We start from the raw sequence: 11,538 nt of genomic DNA, 5'->3' as shown, positions 1-11,538 counted from the left end.
TTGGGCCTTTCTAGAATATAGAACTATGGGAGGGTGAAAGGTATAAATACTAAAAGTTGAAAAGGTAAGTTATCCTCTCTTTCCTAGCACTACACGTGAATCACCCAAGATATTTTGCTAGACTTCTTGGCTGCACCAGAAATTTCCTTGGTCATTCTTGCTTTACTTCTTTGTTTTATTCCTTCTTTGTTCTTATTGGTTGCACCTTTATCTCTTCTTTGACTTTCTCAAAGAAAGAAGACTCAAGAAGCTCTTTTGCTCCCATTTCCCACGGATCAATGCAAATCAGAAATTTGCACCTCACTTTTCTCTCTTTTGTCTTAAGGAAAGTGCTAGGAAGCTCCCTTGAGTCTTCCCTCAAGTCCACCGGTTCACACACCAAAAGAAAGCTCATTTCTTCTTCATATTCTCTCAAAGGAACCAGAAAACTCTCTCTAGCTCTCTACCATTCTTCCATGAGTGGTTCTATGTCTACTTTTCCCCTCAAGAAACATAAACTTGGTAAGGGCTCTAACTACTCTCCTCTTAGAATCCATGTTTTCCTTTAAATAATTTTAGTAATGGTATTTGTAAGTCTATATATATATATATATATATGCTGTTTTAAGAAGCTTTGAAGTTGTGTTGATGATTTGTTGAAGGTAGGTTAGGGTTTTTACTAATTAATGATTTTATAGGATTAAGGAAGTAAGAAGAAGTTAGGATGAGTATTTTGATGCTGCTGCTGGGATTTTGGTTGTGTGTATTTTGCTCTAAATGGTTCAATGACTGTATGAAAGTGTTTTATAACATGTCTAATGAGTGTATAAAAATACCCAAATGAAATTAAGGCTTATTGCTATTTGTTGATGATTTTGTAAGAATATGTTCTGAAGCTGTCACTGTGACAGATTCTGTGTTCATGCATGTTAAATTATGTATTAAATTTTATATAGTGAATTTGGATGCTAGGGATAATTACTATGAAACTTAAGACACTTTTGGTTGTTATTGAATTGGTCTCACAGCATTTGGATGAACATAAAAATAATGGTTTAATTTATAAGTTGCATGAATTTCTGACAGGACAGATTTGAGTATGCTGTCTTGTGTGATTTTTAGTAATTTATGGGTTTATTCTTTGACTCCGAAATTTTTATGGTTTATACTGGACATACAGAGGAGTTGTTCTGTAAAATTTCATGACAATTGGATGTGTTTGAGCAGCCCGTTTGTATTTTACAAATGGAGCCTATGCTGCTGGAATAGAACAGTGAATAGTAAGGGACATGTCTAACTTTGTGAATTTAATTATCAAGTTAGGGTGTATATTTTGAGCTATAATTTAATAAGCTCATCCTTTGGTATGTTTGAAGCATATATAAATTTTAGGAATTAGTTTCTCTGTGGTTTGGCTGCAAATGTGTTTGATGATTGTATCATATGTTTTGGGGAACTTTATGTGATGGGAATTAGGATTTCCTTGATTCTAAGAGATAGGCTTTGAGATGAATGTGAAGTTTATGATAAAGAATTATGGATAGTAATAAGCTTTGATATTTGGTTTAGGTGTTACCAGTATCCAAGTCTAAGCTCCTTCGACTTTAGGCTCTCGGTTCCTCTACTTTCAGGCAAGGAATAAGTTATATGAGCATTTGGTAAGTCATGAGGTTATTTTAAAGTATGTTATGCATTAAAATGTTTTTGATTAGAGATATGGCATTTAATCATTATTCTGACAATGATATGTTTGTGAGCCTTCGAAAAACTTATGTATATGATTTAAGCATATTAATGCTATTATTGATTCCACGAACATGATGTTTAATGAAAAGAATGGAAATGCTATTATTATGAAATGTTATGCAAAATAAGAAATTTCAATATGATGTAAAGTATGAAATGTTTTCGGGTTATGTCCTCTGATAATTTGAACTCAGCCAGTAGGGGTTAATTATTGGCTTTCCATGGAAATATGTTATCTATTTGGCCATTTAAAGTAGAGAAAATGGGACTGCCCGTAACTCTAGGCCATTTAAAGTAGAGGAAATGGGGTTGCCCGTAACTCTAATCTGACTAAGGCCTTCTCCCCAATGTTTACGGACAGCGGGGAGGAACAAAACCTGGAGGAGATGTGCCATCAGGCCTCTCAAAGGGGACAATATCATGCACATGAGGTTTTCCAAATGTGATGAGGCCTTCTCTGTACAGCATATCAGACATGGACTAACCAATATGTTATGAACAGCTATGTTATGTTATTAATCATGAGAGAATTATTTTGTTTAAATGCATTGTGAAAAGTGAAAGCTCTCATGGCAAGAAGAAGTTTCTAATGAAAAGAAAAAGCTGTTCATTAAAGATAAAAGTTTCTGAAGTTCTGTTATGCTATAAAAGTAAAGTTTCTGATAAAAGTACAAGTTTATGTTTAAAAGTATCAGATATCTGTTTTTATGAAACGTTAAGTTTTCTGATCATGAAAGTTATAGTATTCTATGAGAAGAGGTTCATAAAGAAAGGTTTTCTTATTGGGTCAAGATGTTTCTAGTTTAATACAAAGTTGTCGAATAATTGATTTACGTTAAAATGATTATTTTGTAATGAGAATGTATGTGGTGACTTTGTAGAAAATGATAGAAGTTTAATCCGAAAGGTTTTGGTAATATCAAGCTGATAAGAAAAGGGAGAACAATTATTTTCCTATGAAAAGCATATAAGTTATTATTCTGAATAGTATAAAATACTATGCATGGAAAGCTGTTCTCCTATTTGATTATACATAAAATGAAATGATTTGATTTACATGCATCCTTATTGAATTCTCATATATCTTACCTTTACTGAGCTGTGTAGCTCACCCTTTCCACTCTTTCAGTTAGCAGGTTTTATTTTGGAGCAAAGGGAGCCTTAGTCGAGTTTTGAAAGGAGCTGGTTTTAGTTTGATATGTATAGATCCTAAATTAGCATTCTGACGTTTAGCTTTATAGTTATTGTGTATCTTAGGATCAAATGAAAGTTGTGTATACCTTAAAGTATCAAGCTATGTATTATGTAAAAGTGTGGAAATTAAATGATTGGTGGATTATGTTATTCTTTGGAGTACAATGTAGATGCTCTGAATGTCAAGTCAAATGTTATATAATTTAAGTAAAGAAACAAGGATTGAAAAGAAAAGGAAAGCTTTCGGTAAAAGTTTTGTAAAAGTTAAGTTGGTTCTTGTTAATATCAGGTTTAGACTTGATATTAGCATGCCGGTCATGGTCACAAATCCGGGTATCGGGTTTGGGGCGTGACAGTTGTGGTATGGTACCCACTAGTAGGCAACTTGTTATACCAGATTATCAAAACATCACATTTGATGGTACCATCATCACATTGTGTAGTACTAACATCACATATAACTGTACTTTTGTCAAATTCGGTAGTTTTCTTATTTTTTCTCACATTTGATGGTATCATCCTCACATTATGCAGTACCAACATCACATGTGATTGTACTTTTATTACATTCGGTAGTTCCCTTATTTTTTTTTCTCACATTTAATGGTACCATCCTCACATTGTGCAGTACCAACATCACATGTGACTGTACTTTTGTCACATTCAGTGGTTCATTTAATTTTTCTCACATTTGATGGTACCATCCTCACATTGTGCAGTACCAACATCACATGTGACTGTATTTTTGTTACATTCGGTGGTTTCCTTATTTTTTTTCTCACATTTGATGATACCATCCTCACATTGCACAGTACTAACATCACATGTGACTGTATTTTTCTCACATTTGATAGTACAATCCTCACATTGTGCAGTACCAACATCACATGTGACTGTATTTTTGTCATATTCAGTGGTTCATTTATTTTTTTCTCACATTTGATGGTACTATTCTCACATTACGCAGTATCAACATCACATATGATTGTACTTTAGTCACATTCGATGGTTCCCTTATTTTTTTTCACATTTTATGGTACCATCCTTACATTACATAGTACCAAGATCATATGTGACTGTATTTTTGTCACATTCAGTAATTCTTTTATTTTTTTTCTCACATTTGATGATATTATCCTCACATTGCGCAGTACCAACATCACATGTGACTGTACTTTTGTCACATTTTTCTCACATTTTATGGTACTATCCTTACATTACGTAGTACCAATATCACATATGATTGTACTTTTGTCATATTCAGTAGTTTTCTTATTTTTTTTTCCACATTTTATGGTATCATCTTCACATTGCGCAATATCAACATCATATGTGACTGTACTTTTGTCACATTCGGTGGTTCTCTTATTTTTTTCTCACATTTTATGATACCAGCCTCACATTGCGCAGTACCAACATTATATGTGACTGTACTTTTGTCACATTCGATGGTTCGTTTATTTTTTTCTCACATTTTATGATATCATCCTTACATTGAGCAGTACTAACATCACATGTAACTGTACTTTTGTCACATTCAATAACTTCCTTATTTTTTTTCTTACATTTAATAGTACTATCTTCACATTATGTAACACCTACATCACATATCACTGCACTTTTATCACATTCCCTGATTATCTTATTTTCTCTTACATTTAATGGTACTATCTTTACATTGAGTAGTACCACCGTGCTGCGCTTTCCTATAATAAAAAATGGATTCACATCCCATAGGTATTGCAATACCCCACAAATCCCAGCCACCCATTTAATCTAAAGACTCATTTACTTGACACCTCATCATACCAGGCTGGCAATCCGTGTGCTCAGCTCTTTGCCAATTCAATTTGCTCTCTCCTCACTGCTTCCTACCTAAGCTTCTCATCAGATCCAAAAAAATTCCAAATGTTTCCATCTTCCACCAAACCTTTGTCTATGGCTGAATCTCCATGGCTATAGCTAGCAGCCACCAAATCCCTCACCACAACCGGTGATGCTTGCCGCTATGGCATTCGCCTCGTCTCACTATTTCTCTCTCTCTCTCATCTGGGTTTCTCTGTTTTCTCCTTCTCTCAAGCCCAGCCGTGGCCGAGCTTCTGCTTCCACTCACACCTATCGCCGTTGGCGGTGCTTCTCATCGGCGTCACAGCCACTGGTGGCCGCGGGTCCAGCTCTCTTATTCTTTATTTTCATTCTCTTTTATTTATTTTCAATTTTTTTTTGCCTTTTAGATAAGACTGAAACCCCTTTGACACTCATTTTGTTTCCTTTTTTATTAGTTTAATGAATAACATTTTTTTTCAGTTTTGATTAGCTTGATGAATGGGTTTTCTTGTTTGGATTTCTGGTATTAGCAATAACTGTTATTATTGGCATTTTTAAAGCTGGTTTTTGGGTGGGCATTGAAGATATTTGTTGAAGTGCTTTATAGAGTTTTAGTTTATCTCTCTGTATTCTGCCTTTTTTTGGATTTTTATGCTAAAACTGTGATGCTATGTGTATGGAAATTGGACTTTTTTTTTATTAGCTTGATTAATGGGTTTTCTTGTTGAGTGTAAAGCTTGATGGTTTTGCTTGAGTTTGAAAATTGGGGCTTTGCAATATGGCCGAATCTGTTGTGGTTGAATGAATATGGGTTTTCTTGTAATTGTTGTGTGTATGGGTCTCTTGGCTTTGGCATTTTGGAAATGTTGATACTAAATCTATGATTTTTTCCTCTGATCCAGATTTCTTTGCCTAAGAGTATCCATTTCTTATTCCTTAGTTTCTTTCACTGAAACAGAACTATGATTCTTAGCTTGATAATAATTTCTTAGTTTGAAGTTTGTCACAATGGATCAGTTTTTTCTCATTCCCTATGTTACTGCTGTGGTTTGAGTTGTGAAATGCACTGAAGATGTTTGAGAAAATATACCTACTGAAATCCAACTTATTTGGTCTTGGGTGTCTGTGTTTCCCTAGGTTATCAATTAAGTAGAGTGGTGTATGTGTTCGTTTTGACACTTTAATGATCTGAAATCTGGTTTATTTGATGGAAAACCAAATTGTGCCCACTTTGGCTACCAACCATAAGAGGAAGGAGGTCATTAAATATGTGCAACGTCTCATTAGGAAACGTGTTGGATGTGAGGTACGCGCTGAATTCGCTTTGCTTTCTGTTTATCAAGCAATTTTATCATCTGGCTATTTCACTATTTTCCTGTTTCTGCGATTCTGTTTAAGAACTACCAGTTTTTTTTCACATTGTAGAGTGGTTTTGTTTGTAATGTAATGGACTACAACCATAATGTCTTTGTGCTAGGTTGATTTTTGGGGGTTGTTTTAGTATGTGTATAGTAATGTGACTGTGACTGTTACTATGGCTGAGACATGTGCTAGTGTTGAAGCTATTACTGAATAAATCTTGGTTGGTGTGATATGTGGGGATTGTGGTTCTTGGCTGTTTGTGCTTGGAAATTGATTGATATAGAGTCAAAGATGTCATTTTTTTTGACGATTAGATGCGGGATACAAGTGATGGGAGTAGTAATTGTCAGACTGAAGGATGAATGAAAGAATGTGCCTGTAGTTTTCAACAGTGAATGGAATTTTGGAATGAGTAAACAATACAGGAGTTGGTTAAGGACACAGGAGTTGAGGCTATATTTAAATCTATGATCATTATAATTGTAGGTTAGTCACTAAGTGTATTTGTTAGAATTATTGTTGAATGATTAAATTCACAATTTCCTAATAGTTTAAGGTTTTGGGGTACATCATATTTTTGCTTTTTTTTTTTTTTGGCTAGGTTGTTAGTGGGGAGGGGGGCTAGTGGGTACAAACTTCAGTGCCCAGACACCACAGGGGGTGCTGGGACCACTGGGGTATCCCTCGAATCCCAAATCATTTTTTACATGGTGCATTAGCTCAAGTGTAGTCTGTGTTGTTTTGCTTTCTTCAGTACAGGTGGCTGTCTTTTGAGCCTTGTTAGTTACAGGGTTTATCAGGTTCTGATTGGAGTTTGGAGGGCTTAAATGTACATAGTGGTGTTATGCTTTGATTTGTAATAGTTAAATTAGATTCGACAAAAGGGCGGGCAGTATCTCCTAGGATATAAACTAAGAAAAATATTTATTTTATTTTAGTATTAAACAAAGGGATTCATGAAGATGATCTTAATAATTTGGATAACCTACATCATTGGACTGAAATATTGTATCTTGAGTAAGGCTGATAGATCCTTCTATTATTAGAAGATTAGGATTCATCTGCTCAATTATAATTTATGGATGAACTAAAAAATATTGTAATCTATGAATGTAATATAAATTTAGAATATCACTACAGGGGAGCAAGTAACACTGGAGGATTGTTGCTCCATTTCATTGAAGTTCTTACAAGTTGAGTTTCCAGATTTGTGCTTATTTTTACAGGTCTTCCTATATGGATAACATATCTTCCTGATGGAGATATTGATTTGACTACCCTTAGTTGTCCAAGTGTTGAGGATGCCTGGGTATCTGATGTTCATGCTGTTCTGAGGGAAGAAGAACATAATGAAGCTGCTCGGTTTGAAGTGAAGGATATCCATTGCATTGATGCTGAGGTTCCCCCCACCTTATTCACTTGTCTTTTTGGAATTTTAATTTTTTTAGGTGGATTGGCTCACATCTCATTATGCATGTGGGCTGGCATTTTCATGCCTTGTTATCTCATATTGTTGAAATTGAAATTCTTTGTTAGAAGTTCTGTTATTTGCATGGATGACATGTTATGTAACTAAATATTTACCTGTTATATATATATATTTTATTAAATTGCATCTGTGTTTAATGGTGGCAGGTTAAGCTTGTGAAATGCATTGTACAGAATATCGTGGTAGATATATCGTTCAATCAGTTAGGAGGACTTTGTATGCTTTGTTTTCTTGAACAGGTATGATGTAAGGCTACCTTTTAAGATTATAAATGTGATTACCATGCTTGGTATCTTTTATCTTGCAGGATATATGATCCTATTTCATAAAAAAAAACATTTTGAATTAGTAACTTCCTTTCTTTTTAGTAGTATTTGAAATGAATTTATTTTGTATGTAATATATATTATTTGTGTGCATTGGGCTGTGCTTGTTTACATTCTTATGGATGCATTCCTTAGATTTATACCTTTAAACACCATGGAAATCGTTCCATTGTATGCATTTCTGTGCATGTCTGCACACTTCAAGGATTCAAAGAATGGCACGTCTACATTCTAATGGCTCCATAACTTCCTTAAACAATATGGAATATGGAGTTGACTCAGTGCTGCCTTCTAGAAATTTCACGTTTCTAATGCTACCTGTATGCAGGTTGATCGTCTTGTTGGTAAAGATCATCTCTTTAAGCGCAGCATTATTCTGATAAAAGCTTGGTGCTATTATGAAAGTTGTATTCTTGGTGCCCATCATGGTTTGCTTTCAACCTATGCTTTGGAGACATTGGTCCTTTATATTTTCCATCAATTTCATTCTTCCCTAAATGCACCTTTAGCAGTGAGTGCTCTTACAAATTAAAATTGAATTGCTTACTAGATGCATATATTAGATTGAATACTTAATTTTATTTTCTCTTCCCCCCCCAAATAGGTTCTTTACAGATTTTTAGATTACTTCAGCAGATTTGATTGGGAAAGTTATTGTATTAGTTTAAGTGGACCAGTTTGTAAATCTTCTCTACCTGATATTGTAGGTAAGTAACATCCCTTTGTCTTTGTGATGTTGGATGGCTTCATTGTTTTTTTTCTTTTTTAATCCCTCTTGCTCTCTTCAGCTGAGGTACAAGAAAATGGGGGAGATGATCTATTGCTAAGTGAAGAATTTGTCAGAAACTGTGCCGAGATGTTCTCAGTGTCCCCAAAGGGTTCTGAGACGAATTCATGAGCATTCACCCAGAAGCATCTTAACATTATTGATCCACTTAAAGAAAACAACAACCTTGGGCGTAGTGTCAATAGAGGTATGATTCTTCTTGCTTCTATTGTGATGCTTTTAGAGTATGTGCAGGTTTGTTTCTAAAAGGTTCTTTGTTCCAAACTGACAAAAACTCCATTTGGTAGAGACTCCTATGTTTGCTTCTAGTCCCCACCCCGGCTATGGAATTATCAAACAAAAAAATTGTTACAATAACCTTTAATTTTGAAATGTTCTCTGCAAGTTAAAAATGTACGATTGCAACAATATGCAAATATTTGAAAAAAAAATATTAATATCTTCTGTATAGAAAAAATAATTTCATTTAGGTATAAAGGCAACTAAATTTTTGACAAAATATGTTAATAGAATGAGTTTGCATGTGGTCAAGCCTAATTAATCTGTTAAAGATCCATAGCCGACCCAAAAAATTTGGGATTAAGGCTTGTTGTTGTTGTATCTTAACAGAATGAGTTTGCATTTTCATCATGAGCATATGTTTTCACATGCATGTTTTTAATCAGCAAAATTAATTGCGAAAGCTAGAATATTAGGGACTGTGTAAATAGGATGGTGCGCACAATTAAAGTAGACATAGTATTTGAATTTTTGATAGCCTCCTGGAATCAATTTGATGCCTTATGGAGGAAAAGAAATCTGTTTCTTAGTAAACTTTAAAACTAGTTTTTCTAACCATTAGAAAAAAAGAAAAAAGCAAATCGTGCCATTTAAGCTAGTGCTCTTTGGCATTGTTGGTAGGGAATTATTGACCCTGATGTTAGAGAATTTGCTATTCTTCATGCCCAAAACATGGGTATCAGGGCAGCACAATTATTGCTAATAGCACCATTGTCGTTAAGTACATGACCTGTACAATGCTACTGCTGTTGGCACAAATATCTATTATGTTCTCCATTGCCATAAATCTGAACTGAAAAAATAGGAACAGTTTGTTGCTGTAAGTATCACCAGTTCTTTCACTTCCTGAATCATTTCAACTTCAGTGCTTCTCACACTGATGTTACCACCTCTTGCTAATATAATCATTGCCAGTGAAACACCAATTAACTGTATTTCATGGTAGTCAAAGAAAAGTTGGGCGCTCACCTAGGCGTCTCTAAGGTTCTAAGGCGAGGCACCTATACTGAGATGCTTTCCTTTAGAGCCTAGTAGAGAAAGGTGAGCGCCTTAACCCGTGAAAAAGGCGTGAAGGCAAGAGCCTCACTTTTTATTATTTATTATTATTATTATTTAAAGCTTGTTGTAAACCTATTGCGCTGTTGGTCCACATGTTGGCGTTGCTGTCCTTGTCAACCATATCTTTGTGAATTCTTTGTTCCAGCACACTCATGGGTTTTGTGCCAGGTAATTTCTATCGAATACGTAGTGCTTTTAGATATGGGGCTCGCAAGCTTGGCTGGATTCTGATGTTACCGGGAGAAAGAATAGCAAATGATATATTTTTATTTTTTTATTTTTTATTTTTAATGTTTGCAATGCATTGATATTGCATTAGTGGTGTGATGACTACAGAGAACCCGCAAAATATTAACGGAGAAGATTGCTCAGTTGAATTCAGCCATAGACGATGTTTCTGCTCAGCTTCATGGAGATGATGCCCCTAATGGAGCTGCAGTGAATTCAGATGAAGTTGGAGCTTCAATGTAACAGAATATTTGTTGTAATTGCCATATAAACCGTCACTACTTGCGTGTGATTAGTACTGGAAAAACAATGTTTTGAATCCTTTATCCGTTTTAATTTTCTATTCGGTTAATAAATTCAGGTTGATTTTACTTATATAAAAAATTTACTAGAAATGATAGCAAAATATGATTTGTTTCATAGTAATTTTATCTTAGTAGTAATTATTTATATTTAGGTACTAATTGTTCTCTCATGTGCTATTTTCACATTCCTACAATAGCTGTGGATTTATTTTTCACACAATCAGTAGCAGATTTTTCACCTGAGATTGCACACTTGAGCTTACAACTAGTGCAATGGTTTTAACTATCCCTTTCCTTTTTCTTGTTTTGTAATAAAGTAAATTTTCAAAGAATCCTTAGTTGCTAGTGCTTAACTTCAAGATGCAAGATGAACTTCATATGTTAGTAGAAAAAAGCTTTCACACTCAAGTGAATCATTTAAAAGCTTAAGACAATCATAGTTATAGTAATCTCCTAATTTCTGTATGACTTAGAAATTTGTCTTCAAATTCAAATTATAACATATCAAAACACTAAAATTGTGTAATTCACTCAAAAACTAAAATATTAATATCAGGTAAGACGGGAAAAAAGAACATAAAAAAATATACCACAAATCTTTTTTTTTAGAGATAATTACAACATGCTTCTAACTTGCAGTTCGAATTCTTTTCTCCCTAGACCCCCAAACACTTTGTGCATGAGGAAGTGTTAATTCAGTTATAAGGCCTTTGGCAGATACCACAAATCATTAAATTAAACAATTAAAATACAATATTACTTTTTGTCATCTATATAAATTTAAATTATGATTGCAAATATGTGCCCTCAACCAAACCTGTCTTTTCTCAATTTTATTAAGTGTGCCAAAATAGACAAAACGGTACCTTTGCCACGTTCGGTTGTACTCGTATTTTTTCTGACATTTAATGGTACCATTTTCAAATTATGCAGTACCAAAAATCACAAAAGACTGTA

General features: G+C 34.3%; 1 protein-coding gene and 1 long non-coding RNA gene across 5 annotated transcripts; both read left to right on the top strand.

Moving 5' to 3' along the window:
* The first annotated feature begins 202 nt into the window (after positions 1–202).
* LOC115977358 lies at positions 203–3,084 on the top strand. Its single transcript, XR_004088535.1, has 3 exons — positions 203–501; positions 1,549–1,637; positions 2,855–3,084. It is a non-coding gene; the product is annotated as an uncharacterized LOC115977358 (long non-coding RNA).
* A 1,525-nt stretch (positions 3,085–4,609) lies between these two features.
* LOC115977332 lies at positions 4,610–10,656 on the top strand. Of its 4 annotated transcripts, XM_031099164.1 has the most exons (8): positions 4,611–5,087; positions 5,884–6,052; positions 7,315–7,507; positions 7,744–7,836; positions 8,252–8,434; positions 8,528–8,630; positions 8,712–8,897; positions 10,385–10,655. In XM_031099164.1, the coding sequence occupies exons 2-7, from the start codon at positions 6,015–6,017 to the stop codon at positions 8,819–8,821; spliced, it is 720 nt and encodes a 239-aa protein (XP_030955024.1). In that variant the 5' UTR covers positions 4,611–5,087; positions 5,884–6,014; the 3' UTR covers positions 8,822–8,897; positions 10,385–10,655. The 4 variants fall into 4 exon arrangements, with proteins under 4 accessions (XP_030955016.1, XP_030955031.1, XP_030955024.1 ...); XM_031099156.1 differs by having other exon boundaries at positions 4,610–6,052; positions 10,368–10,656; XM_031099171.1 differs by lacking the exon at positions 10,385–10,655 and adding an exon at positions 10,217–10,357 and having other exon boundaries at positions 4,610–6,052.
* The last annotated feature ends 882 nt before the right edge of the window (positions 10,657–11,538 follow it).

The sequence above is a fragment of the Quercus lobata genome, chromosome 1 (assembly GCF_001633185.2).
Source record: "Quercus lobata isolate SW786 chromosome 1, ValleyOak3.0 Primary Assembly, whole genome shotgun sequence".
Lineage (NCBI taxonomy): Eukaryota > Viridiplantae > Streptophyta > Magnoliopsida > Fagales > Fagaceae > Quercus > Quercus lobata.
This window is presented reverse-complemented; position numbering and strand designations above follow the sequence as displayed.